The sequence below is a fragment of the Pteropus alecto genome, unplaced genomic scaffold (assembly GCF_000325575.1).
Source record: "Pteropus alecto unplaced genomic scaffold, ASM32557v1 scaffold106, whole genome shotgun sequence".
NCBI lineage: Eukaryota > Metazoa > Chordata > Mammalia > Chiroptera > Pteropodidae > Pteropus > Pteropus alecto.
The window spans coordinates 11,534,769-11,551,103 of NW_006442103.1; the positions used below are offsets into that span (position 1 = coordinate 11,534,769).

At 56.0% G+C, this 16,335-nt stretch overlaps 1 protein-coding gene and 1 pseudogene across 1 annotated transcript; one reads left to right on the plus strand and one right to left on the minus strand.

The window, feature by feature from the left end:
- Positions 1 to 578: 578 nt before the first annotated feature.
- INKA2 (inka box actin regulator 2) lies at positions 579 to 15,844 on the minus strand. The gene is made up of 2 exons (XM_006919640.3): positions 15,623 to 15,844; positions 579 to 5,306 (listed from the first exon to the last, which is right to left on the minus strand). Exons 1-2 carry the CDS (start codon positions 15,677 to 15,679, stop codon positions 4,464 to 4,466), a joined length of 900 nt encoding a protein of 299 aa, XP_006919702.1. The 5' UTR covers positions 15,680 to 15,844; the 3' UTR covers positions 579 to 4,463.
- LOC112469155 lies at positions 9,623 to 9,736 on the plus strand (annotated as a pseudogene).
- Positions 15,845 to 16,335: the final 491 nt, after the last annotated feature.

A 16,335-nucleotide genomic window follows, 5' to 3' on the forward strand; every position in this document is an offset into this window, starting at 1 on the left:
CCTCTGCCCGGTACCGAGGGGATCTGGGAGAGAGGTTTCATCACCTTGTTTTAAGGGTCGGGTAGAGAAGGCTGAAGTGGGGCAGGGCAGGAGACATTTAATAACAGTGCTGAGGGGGTGCCTGCAGTGTGAGGTCCTGCTCTTTCCTCCCCAGGTTGGGGAGGCCCCTCTGGTCCATCACCCTTCATCTGGTAGCACCAGCCTGAGCCCTGAGACTGCTCATGGGGGCAAGTTCATGGACGCCTCCCTCCACCATGCCATCCAGAGGGAGTGGAATCCAGGACAGCCACAAGCCCCTGTGGGCCATGAGCCCCCAGGGAGGCAGGGAGAGATGTGGGGCCTGGCAGGGACTCCAGAGAAAAGGCCTTAGAGCAGAGAGCAGATGGAGGCCTGGCTTCTAAACCCGTCAGAACTTGGCTCACCCAACTCTCTAGTCCCTGCCAGGATCGTGAGGGCCCTGCTGGTGTGAGGGAGAGCTGGGGTGCAAGAGGGGTGGGGGGCCCCCCAGAGCACATCCTCAGCCAGTGCACACTCTCCATGCCCCACCCACCCTTCAACACACACACACACACCTGTCATCATTGGCCAGTGGAAAAGTGTAAACTGTTTGCTATTTGGCAAATAACAGCCCATCTGGATAATATTTTTACACTGTACAAAAACACATCCACACCTATTGTCTTCTCTGATCCTTGCTACATCCTGTGAGGTAATAGGGCCAGTGTACGTTCTTTAATAGAAGAGACCAAGCTCAGACAGAAAGCTTTTTTTTGTTGGCATTTTTGCCTGGGTCACCCGGTTAGTGCCTGAACTGAAGGTCAGGTGGTCCAATATATATATTGAACGTCTGTCTAGATGGTGTGCTTGACCCTGAGGTGCATTATGTCCTTTAAATCTCACGGCATTATCCCCAACTCACAGATTAAAAAAGCAATGTGCTCAAGCTCACACAGTGACAGCAATGGGTCTGATGTCCTGTCTGACTCCAAACCCAGTGCTCACGCGTGCCATTAGCGGAAATGCCTTAGCTGCCCTGGGCAGGGAGTCACCTGAGGTGGACTGGAAGCCACACACAGGCTGTGCTTTCGCTTTTTCCCAAGCCCTAGGTCATGTCATGTGACCTGGGAAAGACAGAGGACGCCCCCTACAGGGCTCTGGGGGGTAGGGAGTGGGGGATGTGGTGGGGAGAGCTGAACCAGGTTTCTATTCCTCAGGGAAAGTTTGAGTTCAGCTCTCATCCTGAGGGGTGGGTGCAGGGAAGGTGCTTCGGGAGAGAGGATGCCCCAGGTCTGAAGGGCTAGAAAGAGGGGCAGGAGGGTCACTGGGCAGCTCCACGGCCATGCCCAGCAGGGACTCTCCTAGCTCCTGCTTGTGGTCCGGGAACATCTATAGACACACTCTGGCCACAGGGTCACAAAGAAGCAGGTGGGGCCCTGAGCAGATGCCTGAGCCAATCGGGGGCCCCGTACCTGCCAGGGAAGTGGGCCAGGTATGAGGCGGGGCCCTGTGCCAGGGAGGATATTAAATGAGCTTCCAGCTTATTTACATGTCCTAATTAACCATAAAATGAGCCCCAGGGGCAGAATTAAGCTGTCAATTTCTCTCTACTTACTACTAGCTCCCCGTCACACGCACTGCTCCCCACCCCTACACTCTCCTGCATCGCTGAGGCCCCAGGCATTTCCACTGCCCTCTTCCCTCGGCTTCAGTAAATACAGTGTCCATCACTGTCACGGCAGGAGCCCAGAAGGGGAGGGAAAAGGAAAAATTATCGGGAGTGGGGGGTAAGTCAATCGGCCATATGCTTTCATTAGCAAAGCATGTCATGGTGACGGGGCATGCATCAGCCCTGTCGAGACCAGGGCAAGAGCCCCCAGCAGAAGGCAGTATCCCATTTATTATCCGTTGCCTGGGTCCCGTGGGAGGACAGGTTTTGTGATTGTGTCTCATCTTGGCTTTGGAGCAGATTTTGACAATCTGTGGGGCAGCGTGAGAAGCAAAGCCCTGGAGGTCAGCCGGAGCTGTTTCAACCCCAGCTCTGCCACTGTGACCCTGTGCAAGTTGCTTAACTTCTCTGAGCCTCTTCATGAGAATAAGAGTCACAGCAACCTCTTCCAGGTGTGGCAGGAAGGAAACAAGAACACAGAGATGACAGTGCCCGACACCTGTCAATGGCGCTGGCAGCAAATGGCACTCCTAATTGTTTTGTTCTGGCCAAAGTTAAAATGCATTTTCATTCCCATGAATCCTTCTCACCAGTGGGTTGAGTGGCTGCTTTCTTCCCATTGGGCTCTCGAGTCAGGAACTGGACCCTCTTCACGGCTGTTCTCAGCTCCTATCGCAATGCGTGACGCTGGGAGGCGTTCACGAGTTTTGTTTGATTGGTCTGAACGGCTGTGGCCAGCGCGCAGAACAAGAGTCACAGACGAACAGCTTGGAGGTGATTTTGCTTCCTGTGAATCCTTCCCGATTTGAAGCTGGTGCCTCCTTGAACAATTTGCTGGGTGGCTTCTCCAGCACCCGGTGGCCCAGCAGCTGAGAGATGGGATCTCCACACTCACACATCTCACACACACACACACACACGCACACATCACCGCCACCACCAAAGCAGCCACAGCCAACAGGCCTCCCCCAGGACTGAAATCTGTGGGAGGGACAACAAAGGGCGGGCAGGTTGGCTCCTCCAGGAAGGGCTGCTCGGTTGGCAAACTCCACGGAGGGGAGCAGAGGAAAGGACAGCGTTTTTGGAGAAGGCTGTTTCAAATCCTGGTCTTTTTATTTGCTAAGAGGACGATGACAATACCTTTTAGGATCGTTCTGAAGTCTGAAAGACATGTTGTGTGTACTGCCTGTCAAATAATGAGTTCTCAAAAAAAAATTAGCGCCTTTCCCCTTGTAGCTTCGGCCACCAAAACCCAAACATCTACCATGTGATTGAGTAGGAATTTGGGAGCGACCCTGACCACCCCTAACTCGAGCTGTGGAGCTGCTCACTCTAAGCCCCCTCCCTCCATCTCCGCCCCAGGGGGTCCAGGATGCAGGAAGAGCCTTTCTTGTTATTTTTCTTCTCCAGTTTGCTATTAATGCTCTGAGGGCAGGAAGGCGTCTTGCCTCTAATTGCAGCTGTCACCCCCCATCAGGCAGAGGGAAGATCAGCCAGGAGGGGTGAGGGGAAGAGAGAGGGTGTGTCCTCCCAGGCTGGCTCGCTGGAACAGGGACCTACATTGTCTTTTCCCAGCCAGTGGGGCGTTCCAGGCCAGAGTAGGCAGGCTGGTGGCTTCCAGGGGGGCCGCCGGGGTGGCGTCGCGCCCGCCACCACTGCTGCAGGAGCTGAGCTGCTGCCCAGGCCCTTCCCCTTCCCTCCCCCAGACTAGTTCTGGGTCAGGTGGAAAGACGAGGCCCATGGCTGTGCCGTGGTGCAGAGGGAGGTCAGATGTGGAGCTAGGAATTTAGGAATTTGGAAACGAGTGCTCATCTCATCTGGGCACGCCTTGGCCTCCTTGTGTCGGGTGGGGGTTCAGGACTGGAGACAGGGTGTTGGGGAGGACCCTGTGTGAGTCCAAGGCCCAGCTGCGCTCTCAGTCAGCCCTGGACTGGGCTGCTTCCTGCCCCGTCAACGTCGTGTCCCTGGACAGGTAGCACTGCGGGCCGCTTCCTCATCTGGAAAGTGGGGATAACACCTGCCTTACTTGCCCACTTACAAAGGCGATTATGGATATGGAAAGGCTTGCCAGCGTTTAAAGTGCTATACAGATATCATCCCTGTGTTTTTGGAAAGATATCAGGGCTGTCCCAAGCACTCCTTAAACCTATGCTCCTTATTCAGCCATTTCTCAGGATCCAGGTACTGGCTGAAATCTTAAAGGTACCAGGAACAGGTATGGGAGGGCAGTAGATTTGCCTCTCTGCTGCTCTGCCTCCCAGGAGGCTGGGGTTCAATACCTATGCCCCGAGCAGCGCTTTGCCAGGGTAGCAGACAGTTATAAAGCTGGGGACGGAGATAAGGTCTTTACTGGGAGCCTTTTGGGGGTACCTGAGGCCCCAGTGTCCTGATCTGTGCAGAATGCTGAAAGGAGGTCTTTGGGGGCGGTGAAGGAGGGCAGAAAGGTTTCCTGCCCTCTCCTCTGCTGTCACTTCCAGCCTCAGAGTGAGACACATACACACACACACACACACACACACACACACACGCACGCACGCACGCACACGCACGCACACACTTACGCACGCACGCACATGCACTCACCTCCCCCACCCGGTGGCCACCCCGGTCACAGCCTCCCTCCCAACCTCAGGCCTATCCGCCCTGCTCCTTTCTCTGGCTTCCTTTCCCTCCTTTGGGGGAAAGAGACCTGGAGTTAGGCCTCTGAAAGCCACGTGTCACCTGACCACCCTCCCCCCCAGGGGCCCGGCACTGGGACCTGGCCCTTTCGGGTTCAGCGAAACTCTGTCCCTAGGATTCAGACCCAGACGGCTGTGTTGATATCGAAGCCAGAGGGTGAGGCTCCCCGGGCCCGGGGGCGGCTGGTGGAAGGGCCTTCCCCCGGCCTGGGCCCTGGGCAGCCCGGGGAAGGGAAGCGGCCGGAGCCCTTGGAGTGGCCCCGCTTCTTAACCTTCTGCGAGCGTCCGGCGCGGGGCTCCGAGGCCGTGGGTGTCGCCCAGCCCGGCTTCTCCTTCAGCAGCCGGTCGCGGTCGGGACGCACACTGCGCAGGAGCTTCCTGAAGATGTTTGCGGTCAGGGCAAACCGGCGGCCCAGCTCCCAGGGCTGGCCCCGCTCCGCACTGGGCTCTCCTCCCTCCCCGGTCTCACCCCTCTCCCCACCCTTCTCCAGTTCCGGCAAGTCCAGCCAGTTGCCCACCAGGTCCGCGAAAACGTTGTCACCCAGCACCAGAGGCTGTCGATTCCGCCCCCGGGACATCAACGTGGAGGTCCAGTCATCCGGTTCCACCAGCTCCGGCCCCTGCAGGGCCTGGCTTGGGTGCTCTGGCGGCTGTGTCCTGGGCCGGGAGGCTGGATCCCTCCCACACACACCTCTGTGAGCTGGCGGCTTGGCGCTGCTGCCCACGGAAGGCTGGCTGGACGTGGGGCGGGCGGCAGGCCTGGCAGGGCCTCCGCCACCCTCCCACTGAGGGGGTGGGGGCTGTGTCCGGGGACTTGCAGAGCAGCCAGGGGCAGGACCCCCTCCAGAGATCTCCAGCTGCTCCAGTGCCGTCTGCACCTGGAGGAGCTTCAGTTCCTGCAGCGCCCCCATCATGCAGTTCATCTGATCCTGTAAGCCATCTCCCACTTCCTTCATGGACATCTGCCCCAGAGAGAGAGAGAGCACAGGGCCCGTCAGCCGTGGGGTGGGCGGAAGGGCAGCCCCCCACTGGCCCTGAACCTAGACCCCCCCTCTCCAAACACACATCTCCGAGGACATTCCAACCTGCCACTGACCCCGCCTCTGTAGGGCCCAGCACAGTGCAGACCAGAGCTGGGAGAGGGCGACGTCTAAGGCGGAGATGGCTGCATAAGGGAAACAACATTCACGGCGGCTAATGTGCCACGGCAGGCACTGCCCTGCCCGCCACCGACGTGCGGACAGATGCGTGTGTACAAATTAACCTACGTTTTCTCTCCCCAACTACTCTCTGAAGGGGTGACTATCACCGTTCCCGCTTTACAGATGAGGAAACTGGGGCACGTACGTAACTTGCTCAAGATTACGCAGACAGTAAGAGGTGGAGCTGAGATCAGCATGAGGGTGCACAGAGCTGTGGTGTGGACAGAACGTCCTTGTCATCGTCTGCGTCTGTGCCCTCTTCCTCCTCTGAGCCTCCCTGAAATGGTGATGACGACGACGAGGGCAGCAACATTTTGTGAGAATTTACTACGTAACAGTAGTTGTGCTAAGGACTCTACACACTTCATCTCATCTAATCTTTATGTAAACCCTCTGGGGTTGCTATTACTGTCCTCATATGAACAAATGAGGTAGCCATGGGAGGAGGGTGAGGTAACTTGCTAAGGTCACACGGCTCACAGAGCTGGGCTTGAAACCAGGTCATCTCGCTCCGAATGCCAGAGGCCTAAGTACCAAGCCCTGCTCGAGACCACTGGCAGTGGCACCGGGCTGAGAAGGACCCTGGGGCAAGAGGAGCTGAGATTCGCTGTGAGAACGGGAAGGCTGGCGTTTCCTTTCGCCGCTGTTCACATCTGGCTGGTCCCCGGGAGAGGAGGCCAGCAAGCTCCCGTTTGCGGAAGCCCTTGCCCGGCTCTTCCCAGCCCTTCTCTCCCTTCCAAACGCCCGTCCCCTCCCAGCTGCTCTCAGGCTTGGCTCCAGTGCCCTCCCTGCCTTCTCAGCCCAATCGGAGCTGCTGCCCTGGCCGGGAGCGGGGACACTGGAGGCCAGCTCCCGGGCCCCTTTGTGGGTGTCTAAGGCTCGAGTCCCAGGTGCCAGCTGGAAGGGGCTGAGCGATTGACTTGGGCGAGGGCCGAGTTTGGAGGCTGGGCAGGGGATGCTTCGTCTGATAGCATTCACGAGGTTCGGTCCTCGGGCCCAAGCTGCCTTGGTCCTGCCAGCTCCCTCCCCAGATCTGCTCAGGTTACCAGCAGCAAACCTCCTATGCGGGGACCATCTGTTTCTTAAGCCCCCCAGAGCCCCGTGGGGATCATCTTACCTCCCAGCCTGTCCTCATGCACAGAGCTAAGCCCTCCGGGTGGAGGGGTGGAGGGGAGGGGAGGGCGGGCACAGAGGCTCTTCAGGGCTGCACTGGGCAGCTGACCCTCTCAGGCTTCAGGGTCAACCCCACCCCTGCCATCCCCAGCCCCAGCAGGGTGGTGGCCTGGGCCAGGCTCTCTTAAGCTATCAGCACTAATGACAATGGAGAACTGACTGTCCCTGGGGGCACAGGGGCCTTGCTGAGTGGGGACCTGCCCATATTCCACAGCTCCCCCGAGACAGGGCAAGAAGCAGTGGCGATTCCAGGCTGCCTGGGCAAGCTCGGCTCACTGGAGTGGCAGCTGCAAGAGACACAGCCGTGAGGTGGCTGTGCTTGCGGACGCCCCCGCCCCGGCTTCTTCGGCTTGAGAAGACCCAAAGGGAGGCAGAGGAGACACTAAGCCCCAAACCGAATTCCTCAAGGTCCCTTCTCGGCAAACTGCTTCTTTGACTTCCTGGTTCCCACAGCCTCCCCCTACACTTTCCTCCTCGCCCCAACCTGGAGCCACTGGGTCATTTTTGGCTTTTCCACCCAACCGCCCCGTTCCTGTCTCCATGTGTCTAGCTTCAGCCTTTCCATCCCGAAATGCAGAAGCCTCCTCAAAGGCCCTCCGGCCACCCGCACACACCTCTTGTTGTGGCTCTCATCACTGGGAACGCATGTGTGTGCCCCACGCCCCCGCCCCCGTCATCAGCACCTCTTCTGCAGACTTAAAATGCTCTTCCCTTTGTCCTGCCACTCCTGTCCCCACCCCAGCTCCTCCAGGTGTTGGTGCTCAGTCACTCAGGCAGCATTCACCGAGCATCCTCTACCTGAGGGACGGACTGAGATCTACGCATTGCTCCGTCTCTCCAGAACCTAGCCATCGCCCTGCGCTCGCTGCAAACACACAGATTATAAAACGAGTGCCACGAGCGCCCCACATCGCCCCTCCAGACTGCTTGCTGCTTTCGGAACTGTAACTCACGACACGGGCAGAGACAGTCTGGGACATATTGCAAGGTTTCGTTTCGTCAAGAAGCAAGGAGTCTGAGCTGGCTTCCTTCCAGAAGGCCCACCACAGTCCAGGTCAGAGGCAGTGGGAAGAATGAAATGACCCCATTCAATCGCTTCCAATATGGAAAAATCCTTAAGAAATAATGCTGACATTTCGTAGCATTTTCCAGTGAGAATGCATGTGTGGGTAAGTGTGACTTCAGGGCAGCCCATAAAACAGAGGCCCCATTTAAGTAAACAAGAGCTGAAGTTATACCCATATGGAGAATGATAGTCTGTGTTGGTGAAGATCTTGGGTTCTAGAGACAAATGGAAGAGAGTTCAAATTCCAGCTCTACCACGTAATAGCTGTGTGATCTGGGCAGGTTATATAAATTCTGTTTTGTTTTTTAATTTCTCCATTCTTTAAAATGGGAATAAGAGTTCCTGCCTCACACAGCTTTGGGCAGATTAGGTGAGGTAGTATGTATTTACGTGTGGCCTAGAAGTGAATTTGGGCTCTTATCTTAATTGAAGACTTTTTAAGAATTCCAGGACATTTCTTGCTCAGCGAACCTTAACGCACAGTAATGGCTGGATTCCATTCATCGATCTGGTCCGATCCAGGGGGAACACATCTCTTGTCCTGTGTGTCCCTTCTCTCCCTGCCCCGTCCCCTCGCAGAGGAAGGAAAGGGGAAGGAAAAGGAAGTCTTGGCATCCTCCTGCCCATCCTCATGCCAAGGGGGGCTGACATGGAAGGCGAGGAGACAGCTGTGAGCCGGATGAGAACGAGAACGAAAGGAAGCGAGTGTGGGAAACCTCGAGGCCGTCAGGGGTGGGAGGCTGGAGTATCCGCTGGGTCTTGACTGGGAGGGAGCTGCCTTTCCCACCCCAAGGGGGATGATGTCACCCCAAGAGAGAGCCAGGGGGCAAGCTGCTGTCTTGTCCAGAGCGTGGGACCTTCTCGGATCCCAGGGTTTCTCTACCTCAGGAACCCAAAAGGGAGAGGGGAGCGCGGTGTGGGGTGGGAGGGAGCCCAGCAGCGGGGCCGAGACAGAGAGAGCCCCAGCTAGAAACGATCAGCACCGACACCCAGCCTCAGCTGGGGCCTGCCGACCGCCTCTCTGGCCTCCCAGTGCCTCGGAGCCTCAGGTCCTTCCTCGGGATGGGACCAAATCGTACCCCGCTCACTTTGAGTGGGAACAGATCTAACAGCCACCTCCATCTTTCTCCACCACCTCAATCTCAATCTCAGTTTCCCCTCTCTCTCTCTCACACACACACACACAAACACACGCACACACACCTAACCTGCTCCACCATCAAACATAAAACCCTTTCTAAGCATATCCCAGAATCCTTTCTGAGAAAGGCCGTGAACCGTCTCCCCGCCCTCCCAGCATCCACACAGCCCCCAAAGTCCGTCTCCCACCCTACTGCATCTCCCGGGTCTCGAAATGTTTCATTCTAAAGATTTCCTTCATGTCAAACTTTAGTCTCAGTTGCCACTGTTGAAACCAGCCTGTGGCTCGCTCCCTCCCTGTACTAGAGCTGGATGCCATCGCCGGGCACCCTCCTGGTGTCTGTGACTAGCCGCTCGCTGTAGTCTGGAGACCTGGCCTGCAGTCCAAGCCGGCGAACTCAGCCACGCGACTCTGGGCAGACTCGCCAGCCTTTTGTGCTTCGGATTCGGATTCTGCACAGTGATCACTCCCTCCCATGTGCTTTGCACTTGTCCTTCCCTCAACACGAACGGATCTGATCCCATAATCACCCCGGGAGGCTGGCGGGGCGGGAGGTATCCCCACTTAATGGAGGAGGAGCTAGGGATCTGAGAGGTTAGATTTCTCCCTGTTTCCCAAACATTCTCCCCTAGGCTTCCTTCATGATTTTCGCCATAACCGCATATAGCTTGGTCTCCTATTTAATATTTTATTTAAATCTACTGTTTATCTGAACGTGCCCGATCCCGTCCGATCTCAGAAGCTAAGCAGGGTCGGGCCGGGTTAGTACTTGGATGGGAGACCACCTAGGAAGACCAGGTGCTGTAGGCGTAAAAAATAAAAAAATAAAAAAATTTTTTTTAATTTAAAAAAAATCTACTGTTTATATAAATGTCTTTATATAGGAACTTATGTGAAATGCATATTACTCACCATAAACAGATGGTAACTCTCTCTATATATATCTCTAAAACTAAAAGTTTTTCATCTCAGTGTCTCCTGACGTCACACCTCCAGTGGAGGCGGCGATCTACTGCCTGGGGTTCTGAGGCGTACGAGTGGGAGGACTGGGACCCCAAACCTGGCCCTCTCACTCCCGGCCAGCGGGCTTTCCACGTCATCGTAATCCCTGGCTTCTCGGCCTCGTAGGCTTGCTGTGGGAAGCAGCCAGGACGGGCGGTGGGATGTGCAAAGGGCAGTTATCAGCATACAGGGATGAAGAACATGAAGTCTTGGAGGGACTCCAAGACTCAATTCAGTTCATCTCCTCTGAAGGCGTCTCTGCACTGAATCATCCAGAGAGAGAACTGCCTGCCTGGGGCTGAAGAGAACATGTCGCGGGAAGCCAGAACCCCGCCATCCTGGACCTCAAGCCCTCAGCAGGTAGTGTGGGGTCAGCTGTCCATGGATAGCACCCTCCCCTCCTTGGCACTCGCTGGGCCCTTTGTGGGGTGGGAGGAGTGGGGATGGAAAAGTGTGACACCAGCATCCTCGGCAACCTTCCCAAGGCCTCTCCTAGGCCCCTGACTGATCCCACAGCTGTGCCCTCCATCCATCCATCTCACGCCCTCTCCCAGCTTAGCCAGAATCCTTTGACACAGGCTCCAGCTTTGCCTATGGACCTGGCAGAGTGCCCTTCCTCACTCCCCCCACCCCCATTACCCACAAGATCCCCACACAGTTTCTTTCAGCCCTTCTGGATGGAAGCTAGAAGCAGATTCAGGGCCGGAAATGGGAAAGACCCGTTTTTGCCAAGTGGCCCATTCTCTGGCTCAGTGAATGGGGACCTTCACAGCCCCCTGCTCTTGGCTGGAACTCTCAACAGGAAAGTAAAGTAGAAACGGTGCCAAGAGCTGGAGAAGAGAGGATGGGAAAGAAAGGAGGAAGTGTGAGATGGATGAGCCCTCTCTCCCAAATGAACCATCTCCTGGGGGCCGTGTCCTCAGGCTAGAGGCAGACAGATGGAGAGAGGGGTCCGAGGTGCCCCTTCAGGGAGCTGGCCTCTCCATCTCACCAAGCTCTTCTCCCCTGACCAGCTTCGGCTCCTGTCCACTGCAGTCAGTCATTCAAGTTCCTCAGGCATCCAAGGGACCTCAAGAAGTCACCTTCCTTTTCTCCTTTCTGGTTCAGGTCTTCATACTCTCCTATGTAGGCTCCTGTAATAACCCTCTACACCTCATCCTCCTGCCTCAATTTCCTCCTTCCCCTAGCCTCCACCCCATGCCACCTCCTAGATCCCAGGGCACGTCTCTGACCCAGCTGCTCTATACACATATAGAAAAGGCCAGACTCTTTATGCCCCCATAGTCTGCTCTCGACAACTCTTTCAGCTCTGTTGTTCACTACATATCTGCACACACCCTATGTTCTCGCCAAACTCAAGTGAGTCTTCAAACATCCCCATTACTTGCATCTCTGTGCCTTTCGCTCATGTTGTTTCATTATCTGCCTGGAAATGTATTTTTCTCCTGTTCACGTTCCTATTTATCCCTCGAGGTCTAGCTTATAAGCGACCTTTTCCACGAAGCCAGAGGTCATTTCGCCCTTCTCAGAGCACTGCACTGTGCCGCTAACACAGCCCGTGTCCTCTATCTATCCTGGAGGTGTGCACACATGCACTGCTTAAGAGTGTGAGTTCTGCACTGGCTGAGTTTGAATCCTAGCTCTGTCACTTATCAGCTCTATGACTTTGGCCAACTCATTTAACCTTACCATGTCTCATTTATTCAATGGGAATAATGGAAGTACAACTTAATGTTGCTTTGGCAATTAAATAATAATACATTTTATGCCTGGCATGTCAATAAATGTCAGCATCAATAAATATGATTATTATCTCTCCTATTAAACTGTGAGTGCCCTGAAGGCAGGATCTATGTCTGTTTATCTTCGTAACCATAGCACTAGTGCCCAGTAAAGTACATTAAACATAGTATGAACTCGGTAAATCTGTTCTGTAAGTGAACTCACAGCAGTCTGATTAGTTCATCATCTGGAGTTTACCAAGTGCCTACGACACATCGGGCACTGTGTCATGTGTTCCCTGCTGAGTATTTACAGCTGGGGAGGCACTTTACCTATATTGTCATTTAATCTTCACAGTAGCTGTACAGTCGGTATTTTACAGATGAGAAAACCAAGGCACAGAGAGGTTAAGTAATCTACTAAGGGTACACAAAGCCGTGATTTGAGTCCAGGCAACACTGACCACCCCACTTTCTCTTCGCCCGAGCTCTAAACATCAAGGGGGACTGCGTCGTGAGATCCCTTGCAAAAGCTTTTTTCTGCCTCAGGAAATTTGCTCTTTTGCCCAAGAGCTGAAGGCTGTTCCTGCAGCGTCTCCTCTGTCACCATCTTTTCTCCTCCTTACTTCGCCTTTAGGCTTTGCCCCCTCTTCCAAATGCCAGAACCTCCTGAATTCGTGGCCACTAGCATCCTGCCTCCTAGGCACACCAAGCTGTCCTAGGATGGCCTTTCCCAGCCTTAGAGAAATCTCTCTGCTGCTTCACTGTGCCTCAGCTAGGATAGACATTCCAAGAACTGGCCTCCATCAACCTCCTCTCCTCCGGGAAGCCTTCCCAGACTGGCTGTACTTCATGAGCCCTGCTCACTCAGCCTTTATGCTCTCTATATGCTCTATGCTGAGCTGCACTCATGAGGAACGCCCTGCGAGCATCTTGCATCTGCTTCCTCCGTGTGCTGTGTCGACCTCCTTTGTTGGAAGCCCTCAAGGGAGCAGTGTGTAAGGAACAGCTGGCCCCAAGGCCTAGGTTCAGGCAGGGCCTCTCTCTGGCGGCTGGAGTAGGGAGGGATGTGTTCCCTGCTGAGTATTTGCAGCCCCGGCCCCCTCTCATCCTAATGAAGAAGTATGTCAGCTGCTGCGACTCTCCTGCCACATTTCATTCCTGAAACCTGATCCCCGACCCCTTCCAGGCAGGGGCAAAGGGCCAGTTCTCTACACATCAACCTAACTGAGCCAGGATCCCCAAACCCTCAGCCTCCCCACAGTGCTCACTCCTCACAGTGCACATTTTCTGCTTCGGGAAATTGGAAAATTCTGCTACTTTGGTTTGCAGTAACAGACTCTTCTTGTCCAGATTTTCTGGGCCAAGGACAGGGCCAAGATTCAGGAGGGGAGTGCAGAATACCCTCAGCAAAGACAGTTTCACAGCCCGTTAGTGTTTTCTTTTCCAGCAGATTTAACCCACAGTGTCTGCAGGACGAATGCTTCTGGAAGGGAATTTAGTGGAATGAATGAACGTCGAAAACTTGACTAGATTACATGAGTGCCATTCCTGGGCACACGCTAATTTAGGGCAAAGCCAGGCAACACACAGTCCTCCTGGGTGGCAGGGAAGATTCTGGCTGGGATGCGCACACGCACACACACACACACACACGCACACCCACAAGCTCATGACATAAATCGCCTGTATGTCTCTCCCATCCCATTGCAGACCTGGGGGATAAACAAGCCAACAACTTCCTGTCACAGCCACAACTAAGCTGCATTGAATTCAATCCCTACAGTCCTCAGAGGGGCCGAGGGCTGAGCCTGGGCTAACTCGGCTCTGCTTTCTCCTCACTCCCACTGGGAAAACTGAGGCACTGACATTTGGCTCAGTGACCTGAGCACTGGGCTGAGGTGCCAGGGAGTGAACAAGACTCTAATAGCTCTGCTTGTCACTCTGCTCTGTCTCCTTTCTGGGCAGATTGGCACAGAGGAGGGGGCGGAGCCCCATGGGGGGCGGGAGGGTGCAGAGCTCTCCCATCTGAGTGTCATTCTGGGCCCCAAGCCAGGCATTTGGCTTCCTCTCCAAGAGAGTCAAAGGCTGAAGCTGCTCAGACAAAGGGCCAAATGAAAGCTAATGGGGAGCTGGGTGACTTCAGCCTCTCCCCTTCCTCCTCCCGGGACTGGGGGCTCCGGTCCTTGGCAGAAGACTGTGCAAATCAAGACCTGGAGCTCAGCTCAGTGCAGATTCCTATTTGCCTTTTTTATTCTCCTGGCACCCACAGACTCTCTCTTCCTCCCCTCACCACCTCCCACCTAGGGTGCTGTAAAAAAATGCAAATCAGTAGGATTTTAAAATTCAAGCCCATGCCAGGAACACCCACAAACCCTCTATTAAGGCAGATCCTGAGGTGGGTGGTGTGGTCCCAGATTCCATGCATAAAAAGAGGATTCTGTTAAGATTCATTTCTCAGCAAGAGCCTTGGACTTCAGACATTATCTGTGATGACTCTGACCTTTCTTTCTAGATTGGATAAATGCATGGGAAAGGTCAGAATTGTGTATGTGTGAGCTGGGCCAGATACCCCAAACTGACATGGGAAGCATGTGAAAACTAGTTTGGGACAAGACATGATGGAGACTCTTCTGTCCTTCACCGAAGAAGCATCTCTCTGAGTAACTTTCCCATATGTGTGTCACCACAAAAAGAGCTTCAGGAGGAAGTACCAGAGAAGTGACCACTGGCCTGAGAAGGCAGGCCCTGGAGTGGGACAGACAGGAAGAGTGCCTGAGCAACTTGACCAGGAAGCATCAGTGAGAACACCTGCTGCTTCGAGCTCCCCCGCCCCCAAAGCTGGCCTCTGACACGGCTGCCAAGTCCCCTAAAAAAAAAGTGTAGAGTGCAGGCAGGAGTGGGAGAGGCTGTCATGGAGTCTGGAGAGCCATGGGCTGGCACTTTCTGGATCCAGGTCTGCTGTTGTGAGCCTGGGTGCCCCTGGCTCTGAAAAGTAAGAAGAAAGAGGAGGGGAGAAAAGTGAGACTAAGACTTCAAGAGAAACAAACTAAAAGGGACAAAAAGAGGCAGAGGCGAGGACAAAAGAGAGAGCCTGGTTGACAGTCTGTCTGAATTCTGGTGCTCGAAGGAGCAGAAAGGTAGCAGGTGGAGGGGAACTATATGAAGTCGATGAGAACCTAACAGCTTTAGCAAGCAGCCCTCCCCCATTTGGGTACCCCCTGCACACACACACTGAGCTTCTTCTCCCAGCCCCTGCACGCCCGCCCCCGCACGCTCCCTACGCAAGCCCCAAGCCCAGACCTGACATCTGGCTGGGCCTCCACAGCGCCCGCTCGAGATCTGCCAGGCGGGCCCCTCCTCCGCGCAGGGCCCTCCCCTGCGGTTCCAGCTGCCAGCCCCCTCCCTGCTGGCAGGCAAGCCCGGGCAGACAGCCGGCCTAGCCGGCCCCCGCAGCCGCGCCAGCTCTGCCAAGCCCGGCAGAGCTGGGGACCCCAAGCGGTGCCAGGTCCCCTCGAGCGACCAGTCCCCGGCTGACCTCCTGCCCCGGGCAGGCTTCCTGCCCGTGCACCCTTCCCGGCGCCCCGCCTGCCCCGAGCGCTCCAAGTCGCCCAGCAGCCGGGCACCCGCGTACCGTTCTTTCTGTGCTGCCGCCTGGGTCACACTCCGTCTGCGTGTCTGTCTGTCTCGGGTGCGCCCTCGTTTCTCCCTGGGGTTCCCCGGGTACCTTTCACTCTGGGTTTGGTTTGCTCGGTCTCTGTCACTTGCTCGTGTGGCCTCATTCCCACACAATCTTTGCTCCAAGTTTCCTCGTGGCCCCTCTTCCTCGGGACAGGCCCTGCTCTCTGCCTGCCGGTGCGCACCCCCCTTTCCCCCCTGGCCTTCCTTCCGTGCGCGTCCCGGCCCCAAGGGCCCGGCCGAGCTAGGTACCCATCTGCGGGAGCAGCCCTCCTGGCGCCCGCTCTGCTCTTACCAACTCCTGTTTGAGGCGGCGTAAATAGCAGTCCATTTCCCAGCTCTTCTTCCTCATGTGCCCATTTGCGGGGCTCGGCTCCACCAGAGAATTCCGGGTGGGAACACCCACCGCACTGAAACCTTGCGCTCTGCGGGCTGCTGGACCCTGAGGTCCACGCCTCTCGAGCGCCCAGCGGAGCTTCTGCTCCGAGGCCGAACTTGGAGCAGCTTTCCCCGCGGCAGGCTGCGCGCGCCCCGGGCCGCGGGCGGAGGGAGACGTGGGCCAGCCTATGAGCGCTCAGAGGGGACGCCGGCAGCCAATCAGAAGAGCGCATGGGGCGCGCGGGCTGGGCAACCGCGGGCGGACGGCAGCGAGGGCTTGCACCCGGCGAGGGCCGCAGCTCCTGGGGGTCTGGCAGGGGGACACCTGGTCCTGACCAGCGCAGCCGGGGTGGGGGGCGGGGAGGTTATGGTGACGCCAGACTGTACCGACGCCCGCCAACAAAGCACGTGAGCCCTGTTTGGTCATCAAACGGGTGGGCACTGAATATCAGTCTCAGAAAGAGGCTGAGTGCCTTAGTGTCAACCCGGTTTCCCAAACTCCGATCCGGCAAGGAACACTCTCCACCCCAGAAGCCGCTCGGCAGTTCTTTTGAATTCTGGAAATGTTCACAAAAGTGGACTCTGAAAGTGCGGCTCTGCCCCACCTCCAAGTGTAGGGTCCTGGCCGCC

Excerpts from the sequence above, each read along its gene's own strand:
- INKA2 (XM_006919640.3), bottom strand. The coding sequence starts at position 15,679 with ATGAGGAAGAAGAGCTGGGAAATGGACTGCTATTTACGCCGCCTCAAA. Across the intron at positions 5,307-15,622 it reads GCCGCCTCAAACAGGAGTTG|ATGTCCATGAAGGAAGTGGG; the intron begins GTAAGAGCAGAG and ends TCTCTGGGGCAG.